This window comes from Erpetoichthys calabaricus, chromosome 12 (genome assembly GCF_900747795.2).
Source record: "Erpetoichthys calabaricus chromosome 12, fErpCal1.3, whole genome shotgun sequence".
NCBI classification, from domain to species: domain Eukaryota; kingdom Metazoa; phylum Chordata; class Cladistia; order Polypteriformes; family Polypteridae; genus Erpetoichthys; species Erpetoichthys calabaricus.
The window spans coordinates 54,358,141-54,377,900 of record NC_041405.2 but is presented as its reverse complement, the minus strand read 5'-3'; the positions used below and the strand labels follow the sequence as shown (position 1 = coordinate 54,377,900).

At 39.8% G+C, this 19,760-nt stretch overlaps 1 protein-coding gene across 2 annotated transcripts in view; it reads right to left on the bottom strand.

Moving 5' to 3' along the window:
* LOC114662189 (F-box/LRR-repeat protein 19-like) overlaps positions 1 to 19,760 on the bottom strand; it is a 157,462-nt gene that overhangs the window by 63,411 nt on the left and 74,291 nt on the right. For both annotated transcript variants that reach the window (XM_028815560.2, XM_028815559.2), the window contains exons 3-5: positions 12,442 to 12,585; positions 12,254 to 12,340; positions 8,551 to 8,730 (exon numbers count right to left, since the gene is read on the bottom strand). In XM_028815560.2, coding sequence (XP_028671393.1) covers positions 8,551 to 8,730; positions 12,254 to 12,340; positions 12,442 to 12,585 — 411 coding nt within the window. The remainder of the gene's footprint in view (positions 1 to 8,550; positions 8,731 to 12,253; positions 12,341 to 12,441; positions 12,586 to 19,760) is intronic.

Here is a 19,760-nt window from a genome sequence, read left to right as displayed (position 1 = left end):
GAACAAACACAATTGGTTCACGAAATTGAGCGTCTGCGATTGCAACAAAAACGTTCTACTGTCACTGAAATTGAAGTTGCTGAAAGACGTCAACATGAACGGTAACGACAACAAGAAAGTCGGTCAAACGCAACTCAAGTTGAAATTGTTGAGAGAAGAGAACAAGAACGTTTACGACAGCAAGAGAATCGTTTAAAATGCAATCTGAAGGTGAAATAGTCGAAAGAAAGAGAGCAAGAGCGACAAAGACTACGAGAAAATAGACTTCATGAAAACGAGGAAGATGCAAATCAAGGCGTCAACAAGATCGCATTCGAACTCGAGAAAGTCGAGCAAATGCGTCTGAAATCAAGCTCAACTTCGAAGAAACACTGACGCACGTCGAGGAGCCTCTGCAAGAGCTGCTTCCAGCAATCAACTTTGTCGTGCTCTAAATACATGACTAAACATAGTTTACGTATTCGTTAAGTATGCATTGATTGTGTTAATGATTCATAATTTTATTTTGATAAAGATAAGTCGTTCATTTTATGGCACGTAACACTTTCATACATGACTTAAACTAGAAACAACTTTCATTATGTTTATTATTGCCTTGGAACTAAGATCCATACAGCTCAGGTGGTAGAGTGCACACTACCCTTGGTCGGTGGTTCGATCCCAGATGCCGGAACAAAGTTAGGACCTAACACCACCTACTGTCCACCTGGGTTCGAATCCCGATTCGTCGTGTGGCACAAATAACAAAAAACATTTTATTACTAAATTTAATCATGGTACAAATAATTTTGCACTTCATGACTTTTACCCTGCAACACTGATAAAAGTCGCCTGCAGCCCGTCCTTGACGGGTACGACTACCATGTTTTGGAATAAAGCTGTAACATAACAAAATGTGGAAAAAGTGATGTGCTGTGAATACTTTCCGGATGCACTGTATGTATATATATATATATATATATATATATATATATATATATATATCTATATAAGTGTATATGTATATGGGGCAGGTTTACAAATTTTTTCACAGGCTTTGGTAATTCTAGTGTTAAAAGCCAAAATGGTCCACTTTAATCACAAAATACACCTTTTCACCATGTCTTTAATTTTTTTTTTTTTTTTGACTCAAATTACAACGCTGTACATTATGTTTCTGTCGTGAAGTTACAAAAAAAAAAAAAAAGACGGTACAAAAATGGTATGTGAGACTTTTAAAATGTATTGTGTAGTTACGATCGGGAATACGCAACGCTTGAATATAAAAGCACCATGGAATGCATTTATATGTCAGCATTTTGCTTCACCACATCGAACCATTCATTAAACATCGAAGCATGAACATCGATCCCACAGGATCGTCAAGCGTCTGTCACATGTAGATAGTAAACAGAGACTCTGACATCACATTCCAACTTTTATCACACTGCGCCCGTGACTTTTTGCTGGTACTGCAACTCGTGCACACGTCGCGGTTAATTTCTGAGGACGGTCAAATGAACACTGGGACGTGTGGCAGCCATGATGTGTGCGTGTACGCGTTCTGAGTATCTATCTTACTAAACCACAGTTAATATATGCAAGGCGGATGCACCGAGGCACATGCGCACTGTGGCCTTGGCGCCCGCCCCAGAGTCCAAAATCAAACGCAGTGGCATTCCAAAACGCGGTGGCTTCCCAGAGTCAGTAGGTGGCACCCAAACAGCACAACCTCTGAGCGCCGAAACAACACAACCTGTACAGTCCAAACACAGCAGCTTCCCAAAACGCAGCAGATTCCCAGAGTCAGTAGGTGGCGCCCAAACAACACAACCCTGTAAGCGCCCCAAACACCACCACCTGTAAACTAGACTTGCTCTAATCTACTGTGCCAGTAATGTAGATCACATAACGGTCATTCAGTTTGGTGCCCGCCCCAGAGTCAAGAGGTCAAACGCAGCGGCTTCCCAAAACACGGCGCGCCCGCCCCCAGAGTCAAACGCAGCGACTTCCCAAAACGCAGCGGCTTCCCAGAGTCAGTAGTGGCGCCCAAATAACACAACCTGTGAGCTACACTTGCTCTAATCCACTGTGCCAGTAATATAGATCACATAACGGTCACAGACTCTAACCCGGCGGCTTCCCAGACTCAGTGGCTGGCACACGAACACCACAACCTGTAAACTAAACTTGTTGTGCTCCACTCTGCCAGCAGTCGGTGTCAGCAAAGGCAACGGAATCACATCTCCACAAAATGAAACCGCTTTAGTACAGATATGCTTATGTAATTAAATGACATTTCCCCAGACGCACCCACCCTCCATGATATGTCATCCATCCAGATATCGGACGGAACAGGAACTGATTGCCATTCTTGGATTTCTGATTCGCTAGCGAATCGCGGGCTTACTTGTTAAGTATAAATGAACCCCTAAGAGGGGTCATCCTGCAAAGATCACAGCAACAGCACAGGGTACAATGTTGAAGCATGTGAAAAAAACCACCATTGTAACAGCAAACCACCTGCAAAAATCTATTAACCTTTCTAAAGTCTTTGTTCATATATCCACTATAAGACGAACACTGAACGACTCATGGAAGGTCATCACAGAGGAAACTACCACTCTTTAAAGAAATACTGCTGTTAAATATTTAGCTGCAAAAGATAGCATGGGTGTTGCACAATTTTGAAACAATGTCTTGAGGACTGATGAGGCAAAAGTTTAACTCTTTTGCAAAAATGTGCAAATCTGTCTTTAGAGGGATAAAAACACCAACATCAGAAAGAGTGCATAAACCTTTTTCTTATAACTGTATACAGTATATAACTGGAATATTTGAAGCATTGCTAACATTAGCACAGCCCCTTCTGTGGAAATATAAAAGCATCAAGGTATCAATATCCAATACTTCTGCAATTTTACCACACTCTCTACAACACTGCTAACATTAGTGGTGCACCATCTTTGGGAATGCAGAGGAAAAGTATTGTTAAACAAGTACAGGTTGAGTGTGCCTAATCCGAAATACCTGGGGCAAGAAGTATTTCAGATTTTTGGAATATTTGTATACTAGCCAACCTGTGGCGTACCATACGCCGCATAAATCAGGCCGCTTTTTTAATGATTTTTAAGCACAGGGAGAAAAATAACATTTGAAAAATCGGTAATGTAATAAATCGCCAAGAAAAGTAATATTTCATGTGCCCACCCCCAACTCGTCACCTGAGTCGTTTTTCTCTTTGCACAGTCCACATGCACTGTGAGTCACGTAGACTTTTTCATTGTTGTTTGCGGTTTTGGCTGCTTTTCTATATATTAATCCACCAAGTCACCCGACCATGGTTGTACCGGGGGGGTGGGTGTACAAAGGGCAGGGACGTAATCAGTGCAAGCGTATGACCCACTAGCCATGTTTTTGAAAGTGTGGCCCTGTGCCTTATTAATTGTCATCGCAAAGGCAAATCTAACAGGAAATTGTCTTCGTCTTAAAGTAAACGGCAAAATTATCCGCGACAAACAAACTGTTTTACACGTTGCATACCTACTATGCCGCATAATCACGCCGCTTTTTAAATGTTTTTTAAGCAGAGGGAAAAAAATGAACATTTGCAAAATCCGTAACGCTGCTTTCAGTAAGTACAATGCACACGTGTTTAATTTGTCGGCCACTTTTTGCCAGCCGTCTTTTCTGGTTTGGGCTGCTTTTACAGTGTTACCGCTTGTGTATATTAAATCTTGAAATCCTTTGAGTAACTAATTAACTAACTAACAAGCTTGTGTGAAAAAAATGCACCCGTTCTTTCATCATTTTGTTGCAGCCTATCAAAGACTTGCTGATCATGTTTTCTAGACTCAATATATATTGGCTTTTCACTCAGCGAGAGGGCGCACATTCAACTCGGATTATTACATCCTGCTAGACTAATCTGCTACATGGCTGCGTTTGAAAAACCGACTTATCCCGGATGAGTTTCACCGGCATTAATGATTAGGAATCTGGTTGGAACAAACCCTGCAGCCACAGGGGTTCAGCAGGACCGAGTTTGGGAAACACTGCTGAACAGAGACGAAACCAACTCAGGTGAGGAGTGGGGGCGGGCAAAGTAGTTGCAGCTATTGATTATTCAGTGTTGTTTGCCTGGGTGTCTGATCTGCGTTGACTGACATGGCTATTTTCTGCGTATCCCATGGTTGTCTTCCGGCAGTGTGAATGCCTTGAGAGACAGGGCGTCCTTGTGTGGTGAGTTGTTGCAGTTTGTGACCACCTCGCTGACGTTATCCCAATGTTGGCAAACAAAGCCAACAGCCATGTTGCGAAGTTTGAGAGCAACAGTTTCGTCAATGACATTTTTCCAAAAAAAACCCGACTGATAGAAACAAACAGTTACCTGATGCAGGAATTTCTATAACATTGAAAGAAGTGTTGAATCCATGAAATACATTTGAAGCTGTAGCCATGGAGGGCAAAAGAACAGTCAACGTGGCTCACAGCTGGATTTGGACAGCAGCACAGACCAAAGCGAGTTTGTGTTTGATGAGCTGTTCGAGTTGGCGGACGGGTAGAGTTTCTGGGCGGGGCTTCATTGTTCATTTCCCGTGGTTATCGATGGTGGACGTGGTCGGGTGTCGTAACCGAAACGAATAATGAAAAGTCAACGTGGCTCAGAGGTGCATGTGGACTCCTAGCACAGACGAAAGGGACTAACTGGGTGGTCTGTGAGTTTTTGCATCCGGGCACATGAGCAGGCAGTGTGAATGCCTAGAGAGTGACGGTAGACGCGGGCCAGGGAAAACAGAGTGTTGGTGGGCGGGGAAACGTCTTCCGTGTTCCTGCAGCACCATCTAAGAAGACGCATGTTTGTCGCGGGTGCGAATTGCTGTATGTAGCGTGTAAAACAGTTTGGTATGGTGCACGCGGTCGTGCTATGTAACCGAAAAGTCAACGTGGCTCAGAGGTGCATGTGTACTGTAGGACAGACGAACATAAATGACTGTGTTTTTTCCGAGTCGTCGCATCCAAGTTGGTGGGCATGGCTCTGCAAGTTGTCGTCATATCCAATGGTCTTGTCGGCGGCTTAGTGAAACCACGCCCCTTCCGGCGTGCTTTCCATGGGTGGCTACTTGTCTTCCGGCTTAGTGAATTATATATATATATATATATATATATATATATATATATATATATACACACACACACACACACACATATATACATATATATATATATATATATATATATATATATATATATATATATATATACATAAAGATATATTGGGGACACCCTTAATCAAGTAGGGAAATGCTGCAAAACCAGCTAAATGACAACTCATCCATAAAATTCATATCACCAATCCATTATAATGTGTGTTGACATGACAAGCATATTAAACCTCAAAAGTGATTAATATATAGACTGTATTTTAGTTTCCATTTAAGACAGCCAATGCTGCACATTTGCACTGAGGAACCGTTTTTTTCATCAGTTTATATCAGCTACCTAACTGGTTGACAGGTCAGGAATATCTCTGCCAACCTTCACTTATTTGATCACGCCCACTGTGATGGAAGTCATTAAAAGGCTGAGACGGTGCTACATTCAGTTTTCATAGGGTGTGGGTGTACATAAAAAAAATATGTTTTTGTCAACAAAAAAAACATAATATTAAAATGCAATATGCAACAGTGTCTTTTCTTTAACTTAAGTTTATACAGAGGTGAATATCAACATGAGTTTATGAGACCCTTGGAAGTCGAGGGTTGAAAGTTGACCTAATTCCAAGTGTGGGATTTGGTTGACTTTTTTCCACTTTTAGAAGGTGCCATAAGCTTTGACTGTATATTCTTCTTTTCAACTTCATGGAATACATCAGAGAAAACTACTACATATTGCACAAGAGCTCTGAAAAGAGCAATCAAACCTGCAAAGTCAAAACCAAGTTATCCGATTACAAGAGAGATTTACTAAATGTACTCTTCTATCAGTGCACATTTGGTAGCTGCCCAATAAAAGCAGCAATGGCTGTATAAGTGACTTGGCTCATGAGTTTCTGCTGGGGATTGAGAGTGATACTCTGTGTTCACACTTCCCAATCAAAATGGCAGCTCATTGTCATTAGATAGCATGAAATTAAGGAGAAGAGTAGAAATGTAAAACTACACTGCTTTTAATTCTGACAAAAACAAGAAAGAGTTGGTCTATCACAAGAACATTTTACAGACCTGGACTGAGACCCTGTACATGAATGGTACCTAGGTTGATGGGAAAACTCTCAGATAAATACGAAAGAGAAAATAGTGTGTTCTAACGAACACAAAACTAGTGATGTCACAATACCGAAATTTTAGTATTCAATACCATTAATAGCAAAATTTAATGATACACAACAGCTTTTGATAACACAGCAAAAAAAAACAGAAATCCCATTCAAATGTTTTCTGTTAAACCTGCCACCTCTATTAAAGTGAACAATATTTTGCCTTTTTCCGTAATAGAATATAAAACATATAAATACTAATATATTTGCTTATTTGGCTAACACCTTTATCAAAGTTGACTTTACAACATTTGAGATACATCTAGTTCCATTTTTATTGTTTTTCCTATTGGAGCACAGACAAGTGACGTGACCTGCCATGTGGTTGCACAGTGTCTGAACTCCACAACCTCACAGTTTGAAGTTCAAAGCCTTAACCATTATGTCAAACTGCCTGCCAAAAGCTACACACTGTTGCAAGAAGTTACCCAACTATCATTTAAGTCAAGTAGTATTGGCATTTATAAATATCAAAATAAATTAATGAATTATTTAATATGTGATGGATAGGGTATCCAGCAGTTTAACAATTGTGGGAAATTTTATACTTTTGAGAGGATTTCATCATAGGGTTTATAAACATATCAAATAATAATAATAATTTATCTTACCATGTGCACACTACAAAGCTATTCTCTGACATAGTAACAGGTCAAATTGACTCAATTTTCAAATGTCAAAATCCTGGAACTAATTTTTGAAATTTATCCCTCTTTTTACATTTGTTCATACTTTAATTCCCTAAGAAAAATCAATCTTGTCAACTTTACATTAATCATTTTTTTCAGAACTCCTGTAACACGCCATTGGTTGCGCTGTTTTCAAAGTATCTTATATGAGTGATCAGACTTTGTTACTGCTTAGTTGGTGTATTGATTCAGAAATAAACTATTACTACACTGCATTACACTCTCAAATGTCATTTCAAATAAAATTAATTTCAAATGCTTTACGAATAGACATTAATTTGGCTTCAAAAAACCAGACACATGACACAAATTTAGCATATGCATATCCAGGTTTAACAATGAAGCATGTCATTTTGCCTGACCTGCTAACTGGCAATATTGCAGTGTTATATTTGTAGCACCAAATAAATTTTATTTTGGTATTAATAATTGGTGCAGCTCATTTATTTGTCAGAATAGGTAAGCTAAAGAACCACTTTGTTTACAAACTTATCTCGACTTTTACTTGTTTTTTGCACTGCTACTGCACAGTCCTGTATGCACAGTACATGATGCATGGGACGTTTCTCTCACGACAGAGAACTGTACAAAACCGGTTGGAAAATGGATGGATGCTTAAACACACACCCATCGACATGTTTGACATATTTAGAAAATTAATGTGATGACTGTTCTTTTCTATGGTCTGTATAGGGCCACAGTATTAAAAAGTGATTCATCACATCATCATTTTGTCTCCTCTTACAACATCGTGATACTGTAAGTTGAATGATTACAACTCGCATTTGACTAGTCACATCACTGCACTCACAAATCATTAATGAAGTTATTATGAACTCACTCTATAATGGGTTACAAGTGTTAATAATTCCTGTGTGTATTTTGACTTTTTTAAAAATAAAAATGATTCCCACAGTCAAATGCCAAAATTCTCCTGTCTTAGAGACAAAGCATTTCTAGACATGACTTCTGTTTTTACTCTCGACATGTGCAGATGTGGTGCAGTACCATTACCACAGCGAGTAATTTTTACATGTAGTTCTTATGTTTTTCTCTCGTATTACTTTTGCCTTTGAGTAACTCATCTACTTGTTGTCACATATGAGTTCAGTATTGGCAGTCATTCGATACTGATATTGAAAAAAGGCTAGAACCGTTACGTTTTGTAAACAATAGTATCGAATGGTGCCGGTTCTTTTGACATATCTAAATACAACTCCGTATTGATAAATTTGAATTCTAAGTTTAGCATCCCCTGTACCCACTATCTGTATGGTGTATAAACATATACACAGGCAAGCACACAGACACTTTTTGATAAATATAAACCTTCATGATTTAGGACTACTTTTGAAAGTAAAGTTATTGAAATCAAAATGATTGCAGGAATATGAAATGAATGTATGTATGTATGTATGTATTAAGTGTGTATGTTTTGTGATTTTTTCTTTTAACTTCTTGTAAACCACTTAGGGCTACATACCTTATATAAAAATGTGCTATAGAAATCTATTTTGTTGTTTATTGTTATGCATGCACAGCAGCCTTCACCCTTTCTTTCACCTTTTTTTTGGGTCCAGTGTCCTGTGGCACTTCTTTCTCTTTTTTGCGCTTATGTCCACCATGACCACCCTCCTCAACAGATGATTTTTTTTTGCTTGGAGGTGGATCATCTGTAAGTTTCCAGCGTCCTCCAACTTCTCCATTATCAATGCGTCGTTTACCTGTGCCATCACCTTGATCCTGGATAAAGGGAAGGTATTATCAAAAAAAATGTTTTCACCTTTATGGAAAAAAAAAAACTCACTACAAAATTGCAATGAATACTGAATAAAAGAGTTAATTTATACAAACTAAAACGAAGACATCCAGTACATACAAGTGGACAAAAACTAAAAAAACAATGCTGTTTTTACTGAGACGCTAGTTATAAATATCTTATAACCTGGTATTACTTTAGATTAGGTGTCCCTAATTACATTGTACTTACCATGTAATTACCAATATAATTACAGACAAACAAGGTGTTATTACCTTGTATTTACTGTTCAACACAATGTAAAGCTGCGGTTAAGCACTTTAAGGTAATTGTTATTTTTCAGTTTATGTACATATGTAGTTTTAAGAATTGTGGAATAATTACAATTGAGTAATTAATTATAGCGTTACACTGTATTATACAGTAAGCACAAGGTAATAACACCTAGTTACTCTGTAATTATGTAAGCAATTACATGGCAGGTACAGCATATAAGGGACACCTAAAGTGATACTGCTTTTTGATCATGTGACATGATAGCCCCCTGGGCAGCAAGGACAATCTTATTTCAGGGATTCAAAGCAAGCAAGAGCTATGGCAAGAAAATTCACAAGACATCAGATACACGTGGCAAATGAGGCAAGGAATCTACGCCATCACAGACTACAAGATCACACCACCTGCCTGCAGTGGTGATGCCTCCCCTTCCAGATATTTTAAACAACTTGTATGCACAGTTTGATGCCCTGAACAACATACCTCTGAGGAAGTCTATCACTCGTTTGGTGGAACAGGTACTATGCCCGTTTCGACAGCTGACATGAAAAGAACTTTGCTGAATGTAAATTCACGCAAAGCTGCTGGACCAGATAACAAACCCGGACAAGTTCTCTGGAAATGGGCAAACCAACATTTCCCCGAGGCTGACAGTCATGCTTCAAAACCACCACCTTCATCATATCTCTCCTGAAAAAATCTCATACCTCAACAGCTACCACGCTACAGTATTCACATGAGTCCTCCAAAAGAGTTCTGACAGGTTCGACAACAGATACTATCCCTTGGCTGTCCAGATTCTGAACTATGTACTGAACCCCTCCCCTCTGATCTGCTCATGTAGTTTGTTTATATGCAGCACATTCGTTACTATTGATGGCTTTATTCCATACATCTATTTACTACCACTAGTCCAGGTCCATGCTACAGAGTCAGAAGACTGAGCAAAGATGGCCAGACATCCCTCTTACTCTTCAACTCATCTGTGGGGGATAGCGAAGCATTCCCAGGCCAGCTGAGAGATGAAATTTCTCCAGTATGTTCTGGGTCTGCCCCAAGGTGTCTCCACAGTTGGACATGCTCAAGGAAGGCATCCTAACCAGATACTCAAACCACCTCAACTGTCTCCCATTCAAGTGGCGGAGCAGCAGCTCTATTCTGAGGTCCTCTTGAATATCGGTGTTCCTCACTCTATCTCCAAAACTTAGTCCAAGTACCCAGAAAAAAAAAGCTAATTTCAACCACTTATATTTGTGATCTAGTTCTTTCAGCCACTACCCAAAGATCTACCTGCTTGCCAATCTTGTGCTCTCACTTGTGAACAAGATCCTGAGATACTTAAACTCATCTGATTGAGGCAAAACCTCATCACCAACCTGGAAAAGGTATCCCATCATTTTCTGGCTGAGAACCAGGACCTCAAACCAAGGAACGTCAGACAAAGCTGCAAACTGCCCCAGTATGTATCTGAGGTCTCAACCCTCCAGATACCCTCCACTCCCAGAAATTCTAATCTTAAAAATGAACATAATCAGATACAGAGGTCTGCCCTGGCGCGGACTCACGCCTTCCAGCTTACTGCATGCAATGCAAACCAAGCTTTCGCTCTGCTTGCACAGAGACCGAATAGCTTGTAACAGGCCTCATACTCCATATTCCCAAAACAACCTACACAGAACATCCCAAGGGACACAGTTGTTGGTGTCTACAAAACATCTGTAGACTGGCTGGGCATACTCCCCTCCATGAACTGCCACATTGTCCCTTCCATGAATCACCGCCTTATCATGGTGGAGGGAATTGTGTGTCCCAATGATCCTAGGAGCTATGCTGTCTTGGGCAGTCGTCATGGTAGGGTCACATAAAGCAAATTGGTCCTCAGTGAAGGATCAGACTAAGTGTAGTTCAACTAACACTTATGGTAAGTTTTTCAAAGGACTTGGTAACCTCGCCTAGAAACAGGAAATGAGGGTACCCGGCCTGCAGCCAGGCCTTGGAGTAGGGTCGCTTGATGACTAGCACCTGGTGGTTGGCCCTTTACCCTGGCCAAGCACAACCAGAATGAGCAACATGGGGCATAATCCAGTGGGCCCACCACCTGCAGGAGAAGTGCTAGGTATTTGGTGCATTGTGATTTGTGTGGTAGTCGTAGGAAATTGTCTCTACAGACTGATCCCTGGAGGCCCAATCTGGCTCTTGGGATAAGGAATGTGACCTCACAGTGAGTGAAGGAATCAGAGCTTGTGTGGGAGATGGAGAGATACTATCTAGATATAATCAGGCTCACCTCAATACAGAGCAAAGGCTGTGCAACCAAACTACTAAAGAGAGGCCAGACTTTATTCCACTCTGGAGTTGTCCAGTGTGAAAGGCGTCAGGCGGGTGTGTGCTTACTTATAAAGGGCTCTACACATGAATGTTGGAGTTCATTCCAGTTGAAGAGAGTAGCCCCCCTCCCTGCAACTTTGGAGTTGGGGGAAGGGCTCTAACCATCATCTGTACTTATGCACCGATGGTTGGGTTGAAGTATTTGGCCTTCTTGAAGACCCTGAAGAGTGTGCTGGAAGGTGTTCTTCAATCCAGTACAGCACTTTAACACTTACACAGGCAATGACAGTGAAATCTGGAAGAGCGTGATCAGAGGAACGACCTATCCAATCTGAACACAAGTTGCGTTTTGTTGGTGGAGTTTTGTGCTAGTCATTATTTGTCCATAACAAATCATGTTCGAGCATATGGGTGTTCATAAGTGAACTTGAAACTAGAACACCCTATACCGTATGTCAACAACAGATTTTATAGTCATGACATCAGATCTTTGACCATAAGTCTTGGAAACTGAAGAGAGGGACTGAGCTCCCAAATGATCACTGCCTGGTTGTGAATTTTATCAAATAATGATGAGTTAGGTTTAAATGCAATTATTAGATCTTAATAAACAATATTTTAATTTATTACAATATATCAATTACTTATTATTTACTTATATATAGTAATTATATAGTTCTTTACTTGTCTTGTGTTTATGCATATGTTGAACCGTGGTCCTGGAGAACATTATTTTCTACCACTGTACACTGTGCAAATATGGTATGACAAAAATGCCACATGAATTGAAAATGTTTTAACCATACTAAATAATTTTAATGAAACTGAAATATTTAATTGATACAAATAAAGTTTTAATTATGAAAAACTAAGTATCAGTTGACTTTACAGCAGTTACATTACCTTGCTAGCCTTTCCCTCCTTGTTGCACTTTGGACACTCCCAGCAATTAGGAATCTCATCATTGATTATTCCTTCTGACTTGCTCATCTAAAACACAGTAATGTTAAATTAAAAATGCATTCCAAAATAAAATAAGGGATGCTACATGGACAAATTCATAGTTTATATGTGCATGGAATTTTTAATACCTTAAGGCAACCAGGGTGAACAATCTCATTACAGATGGTACACTCCATTAAGGACAGGTTGAACTTCTCTTCCTCATCCTCCACCGTATCTTCTTTCCCTGCTTCACCACAGGATAGACACACTGCTGTGTGAGGTAGCACAGGCTAGTGAAGAAGAAAAAAAAATTAAATTCAAGTTCTGAAAGTTTTTTAAATTAATTTTTAAATGATTATGTTTTAACCATATCTCCCTACAGAAAAAAATGACTTAAGAACAGTTGCCTTAATTAAAGTAAATTCTTTCTTATTTCTCCAGTTTTAAACTTTATGTTCTCTGCCAATAAAAGAGAAGATTAATTTCCATATACATATATTAGTTTATAAACATACCTCCACTTGAAGCCACTCACTTAGCATACATTCTTGCATTCTCTCAGATGTGGATCACCTAACAGTACAATAATTCATCAAACAAGGATTGTTACTATTGGTGTTCATGCTTTCTTATATTTTCATCATTCCTTATAGTAGAAGCCTGATTTCAAAAGAAGCTTTAAAACAAATACTGAAATCTCTGCGTATGGTAATTCACACCAATTAATATTCACTTGTTTCATTTATACATGTCTTAAATGCTTTTTCACCTGTTTTACTATTTTATTTTAAACCAACTTGTGATGTTATTTAACTGACGTCCTTAAATAAAATCTATTTTTACCATAATAACAGAGTAATTTATAAAACTGTGACATGCATAGTATACATGGACACACATCAGTTATACTGTATTTCTCAGCTCAAAAAATATTTGACTACTGTACATCTTTTGTCACTCTGTTTAAAAAGGTGAGAGCATAATAGTGAACATTTCCAACAGAGCCTTCTATTTCCAAAATTAAAGCATTTTATCTTTTCTTTAAAAAAAGGACACTATAAGTCTATGTATTTTGTCTTCATACAGGTTAAAGTTTTCCGTTTAAACTTCAATTAGTTCTTTTAATACTGGGTGTTTTCAATACATATAAATTGTATATCTACAGAAGGACTGTCAAAATAATAAAAAAAATTAAGATCTGAATACTCTTTAAATGTATGTATTTGAACTTTAAAATGTGTGTGCTGCATATATGTTTCTAAAATGTTTTTTCAAACATTTATGTTTCCTTTGTTGCTTGCAGTGTGTTTATTAATGCAAGACATGCTTATGCCAGGAGCCTGCAGTCAATGAATAACACATGGAACTATGCTAACCTAAACCTCCCCTTTTAACATTTTGGGAGCAAAAAATGTAACACAGGTACAGTAATCCCTCCTCCATCGCGGGGGTTGCGTTCCAGAGCCACCCGCGAAACAAGAAAATCCGCGAAGTAGAAACCATATGTTTATATGGTTATTTTTATATTGTCATGCTTGGGTCACAGATTTGCGCAGAAACACAGGAGGTTGTAGAGAGACAGGAACGTTATTCAAACACTGCAAACAAACATTTGTCTCTTTTTCAAAAGTTTAAACAGTGCTCCATGAAATGACAGTTCCGTCTCACAATTAAAAGAATGCAAACATATCTACCTCTTCAAAGGAGTGTGCGTCAGGAGCAGAGACTGTCATAAAGACAGAGAAAACAAACAAATCAATAGGGCTGTTTGGCTCTTAAGTATGCGAAGCACCGCGGCACAAAGCTGTTGAAGGCGGCAGCTCACACCCCCTCCGTCAGGAGAGAGAGAGAGAGAGAGAGAGAGAGAGAGAGAGAGAGAAACAAAGTAAAGTCAAAAATCAATACGTGCCCTTTGAGCTTTTAAGTATGTGAAGCACCGTGCAGCATACTTAAAAGCTGCACACAGAAGGTAGCAACGTGAAGATAATCTTTCAGCATTTTTAGACGAGCGTCCGTATCGTCTAGGTGTGCGAACAGCCCCCCTGCTCACACCCCCTACGTCAGGATCACAGATAGTCAGCGCAAGAGAGAGAGAAAGAAAAGTAAATTGGGTAGCTTCTCAGCCATCTGCCAATAGCGTCCCTTGTATGAAATCAACTGGGCAAACCAACTGAGGAAGCATGTACCAGAAATTAAAAGACCCATTGTCCTCAGAAATCCGCGAACCAGCAAAAAATCCGCGATATATATTTAAATATGCTTACATATAAAATCCGCGATAGAGTGAAGCCGCGAAAGGCGAAGCGCGATATAGCGAGGGATCACTGTATACCAAGTATTTTCATTATGCTCTTCTTTTTAGGCACAATGTGTCAAATCATCAGCCACCTAAACTTCTAGTTGGAGTGGAATCAAATACTTAATTATCTGCACTCTACTAGATCTTGTACCCAACTAGGAATCGCAGGGGATGCCAAACACCAAAACATATCAGCTATACTTCAGAACAGCTCATCCACCTGAAGCTAAGCATGTTTGAGCCCAGCCAGTACTTGGATGGGAGACCATCGAGGAAAAGCTTGGTTTGTTGCTGAAGAAGGTGTTGGTGAGGTTAGCTGGGGAGCTTACCCTGTTGGTATGTGTGTGGATCTCAATGTTCCAGTGCACTGTGCTACAAAAATGGTGCCATCCTTCAGATGAGACATAAAGCTGAGGTACTGTCATTAAAGATTCCAGGGCATCGTTCAGAAAGAGAAGGGTGTTTCTCTGTGTCCTGTCTAAATTGGCAACAAAGGCCTGTCCATTGTGGCCTCCTTATAACTGAGTGTGCCCAATCTAGCTACACATCTTTCTCATACCTACACCACCTAATAGCTAATGTGTGGTGAGTGTACTGTCCCTTAAATGCCTGCCGATACATCATCCAGGGAGATGCTACATGTTTGTGGTGGCTGGAGTGGTTCCCTAAGGTCTATGTAAAGTATATTGAGTAGGTTAGTAACTTTATAGCACAAATTCAAATTTGCAAAGTGTCCTTAGGTCACCATTGCTAACAGCCAATTAATGTGTTCTTTGACAGCACCAGTGATGGAAGGATTGCCATGTACAGCAAGTTAAGACCACAATCTTAGCCTTTTATTACATTTTACCAATCTGCTGCAGTACAACAAACACAGGAAATCAGACAGAGAAGCCTCTCTTTTGTTTGCGCAAGCCAAAATTCCTGCATTCTTTTTACATTGTGGCAGCATTCAATGTTTTATATTTCCCATTGAGGGCTCACGGGTTGTCAGCTCTTATCCAAACAGAGCACTCCACCTACAACATAAGACAGAATCAAACCTGCCGGATTTAGTGAGAGCAAGTAACAGAGTGGACTGACTGAGTGACTAGGGATATCTAACTATACTACTGGTAGTCACGGCAGTACACTGCAACTGACCTCAGTTCTCTAAGATCACGTATCCCTAAGATAAAGGTGACTTGAAACGTCCCATTAGACCGATTGCATATTGGCTGAGGTGGCTAAAAGAATATTTTTGACATTTAAACAGCTATTTAGAATTGTAACTTTAATTATGTTGTTATAATGGCTTTAAAATCAGAAATATGTTACTCTATGAATGCACTGAAATGAAGGTTTACAAAGGCTTGATGAAGAAATGCAAGTATCCTACAATATAAAATACTAGCCAACCCGCGGCGTACCATACGCCACATAATCAGGCTGGGTTTTTAATGATTTTTAAGCACAGGGAAAAAATTAACATTTGAAAAATCCGGAGGAGAGGGGAAGGACGCCCATTACGCCCCATCCGTCATGCTAGTCTGCTGATTTCTTGTTCAGTAACCTGTGAGTAGTGATGGACGGAGTGAAGCCTCACGAAGCATCAACACGTTTGAAGCAATTGTGTTGGAAATCGTATCGAAGCTTCAAAGCATTTGAAACTCACCTCTCTAGTGACACCTCCTGGCCATTTTCATTAACGTTACAGAAACTTATGATACACTTGAATGACATCTGTTAAAACTCGTATTGCTTTTATTTTTTCACAGCTACAGACTGACAACGAAGAGAAGGGTTCATCAGCAGCTTCTAGTGTGTGATGTGTAAAAAATATAAATATAACTTCTTTAACTGCCTTGTGGCGCTGTAGTAGTATGGCTGCTTTGCAGTAAGGAGACAGTGGAAGATTGTGGGTTCGCTTCCTGGTTCCTCTTTGTGTGGATAGCAAATTATCCGCGACAAACAAACTGTTTTACACGCTGCAAACCAACCCGCGGCGTAGTATACGCCGCTTTTTCAATATTTTTTAAGCAGAGGGAAAAAAATGAACATTTGCAAAATCCGTAACACTGCTTTCAGTAAGTACAATGCACACGCGTTTAGTTTGTTGGTGACTTTTTAACAGCTGTCTTTTCTAGTTTGGGCTGTTTTTGCAGTATTACTGCTTGTGTATATTAAATCTTGAATTGCTTTGAGTAACTAATTAACTAACTAACACCCACCCACTCAGCTTGTATGAAAAAAATGTGCCCGTTCTTTCATCATTTTGTTGCAGCAATATACATTGTGTTTTCACTCAGCGCGGAGGTGCGCATTCATCTCGGATTATTACATCCAGCTAATCTGCTACACGACTGCGTTTGAAAAACCGACTTATCCCTGATGAGTTTCACCGGCATTAATGATTAGGAATCTGGTTGGAACAAAACCCTGCAGCCACAGGGGTTCACCAGGACCGAGTTTGGGAAACACTGCTGAACACAGACAAAACGGACTCAGGTGAGGAGTGGGGGCGGGCAAAGTGGTTGTAGCTATTGATTATTCAGTGTTGTTTGCCTGGGTGTCTGATCTGCATTGACTGACATCGCTATTTTCTGCGTATCCCATGGTTGTCTTCCGGCAGTGTGAATGCCTCGAAAGATAGGGCGTCCTTGTGTGGTGAGTTGTTGCAGTTTGTAGAGAGTGAGGGTAGACGCGGTCCGTGAAAAAAGGAGTGTTGGTGGCGCGGATGCGAATCGCTTTATGCAGCGTGTAAAACAGTTTGCGATGGAGAACGCAGTTGTACGTCGTAACCGAAAGGAATCTGTGGCTCTGAGGTGCATGTGGATCGTAGTAGGGAGGAACTCGACTAACCTGGTGATTGGTGAGTTTTTGCGTCCGACTTGGTGGTCGTGGTTCTTGCCAACTCACGGCGTATCATATGCCACATAATTATGTATTGATGGGTGAACACTTTCTGAACGACACAGTTGTCCAAACAGAAGCGAAAGTAAAATCGAGCCTGGTGCATTCTTTAACTGCATTCTCTGTCTTGTAGCGCAGTGGTAGTGTTGCTGGTTTACAGTAAGGAGACTGTGGAAGATTTTGGGTTCGTTTGGGCTGCATTTGCAGTGTTACCGCCTGTGCATATTATATCAAGAAATCCTTCGAGTAACAAATTAACTAACACCCACCCACCCACACACACACACAGCTTGTGTGAAAAAATGCGCCCGTACTTTCATCATTTTGTTGCAGCCTATCAAAGACTTGCTGCCCCCAACTCAAGGTGGCTCAGAGGTCCATGTGTAGCGTACAACAGATGAACATAAATGACGCCGTTTTTTCCGAGGCGTCGCGTCCCAGTTAGTGGGCGTGGCTCTGCGAGTTGTTGTCGTATCCAATGGTCATAGAGTTGGTGGGCGAGGCTCTCTCCTACTTGTCGGCGGCTTAGTGAATCCACGCCTCTTCCTGCGTGCTTTCATGGGTGTCTTGTTTTGGTGTGCGTGCTTTCATGGGTGTCTTGTTTTGGTGTGCGTGCTTTCATGGGTGTCTTCCCCCTTTGGCAGTGACTTTGTGAATTATATATATAGATTCAATTTGTGAAACTGCAGACTCAAGTTGGGGAGCATGCACTGGTACAAACTGCTTACAGTAAATTTTAATTTTGCTCTAATGAACCAAAATGAACTTCAGTACCAGTCAAAACTTTTAGAACAACTCAGTCTTTTAACTTTTTATGGAAATGCACACAGTTTAATGCCTTAATGTTTCATAAAATCAAATCATAGAACAAATAAACAATGGCAAATAAAAAGAATCATTAAGTGTACAAAATTTTTGATTCATCAAAGTAGACACTTTTTGCTGATATAACAGCTAAACAGTGGTAAACCTTTTGATTCAAAGTGCCAGTAAGTCAACATTCTGTCTCCAGCAAAAGAACCCCAGACCATTACATTTCCTCCTCCGTGTTTGTCAGTTGGCATCATACACTGAGAAACCATCCTTTCACCAACTTAACAGAATATAAACATTCCATGTGATGAACTGAAGATTTCAAATTTTGACTCATCTGTCCATAAGACTTGCTTCCAGTCTGCAGTAGTCTACAGCCAGTATTTCAAAGCCCTATTTTGTCCTTTATGGAATGACTTTCTTACTGCCACTCTCCATGTCAAACTTGCAGCACTAAGTCTCCTCAGTAGAAACTGAGAATTACTTTTTTCAAAAACTGTTAAGCTGTGCTTGAAGCTGTTGTGCTGTGAGGCACCTATTATGCAAGCTGTTGACCCTCAGAAACTTGTCTTCTGATTGGGTTGTGACTTTTGGTTTGCCAGAATTCTTCCTATCAGAGTTTCGTCCACTTCCCAATTGCCTTTGGATTTTATCAGACATCGTACTCACCAATGTTTTTTTTTGTTTGAGATTTATCAAAATAAAAGGCCTACGCTTCTAAGGGTAATAATGCTCTGTCTCATTTAATTTGTTAACTGCAAATTTTCTTTCCATTGGAACTGGAATTTACAACTTTCTAGGCTGTAATATTGTCCAAATAGTACTTCAGAGGGTGTTCTAACAGTCTGTTCCAACTCTGCTTTGAAACAGAGGGTTTTTAAGTAATCAAAAGAAGTTGGGACACCTGTGCAAATTGCTTACTTCAACTTACAAGACTTAATTTACTTTAATTGCTGCAGACCATCTGCAGGTTGCAACCTATTAGTTGTTCCCTAAAGGCGGCCCATTTGTAATATTCTGACATTTAGTTTTTTCAATTTTGCCAACCTAAACTTTAAATATAAACCTCTGGCAGTTTACTTCTTACCTTTCACCATTTTAGGTCATTTATTGCATTTCAACTGATTTAATTTTAAGAAAAACTGAGATGATCTAAAATTTTTGACATAAGGTAATTTAACTACAAAGAAATTTACATGACCATTAAGGCAATTTAACTACAGACACAATTCACACGTAAAGTATCCTCTCTTATTCTTCTTGTATTATATTAGTAATTTATAACTTTAATATATCTGTTTCAGTCAGTTTTTTATTGTGAGAACAAGAACGTGCGGAGCCACTAGCACAACCAAAGCCATTGAGCAGAGTCATCCACCACAAGGTCAACTGGCCTATCAAATGTGTGTAATGTCACATGTCCTGGAGGACCCAAGTGGAATTTCAACAAAAATAACTGCT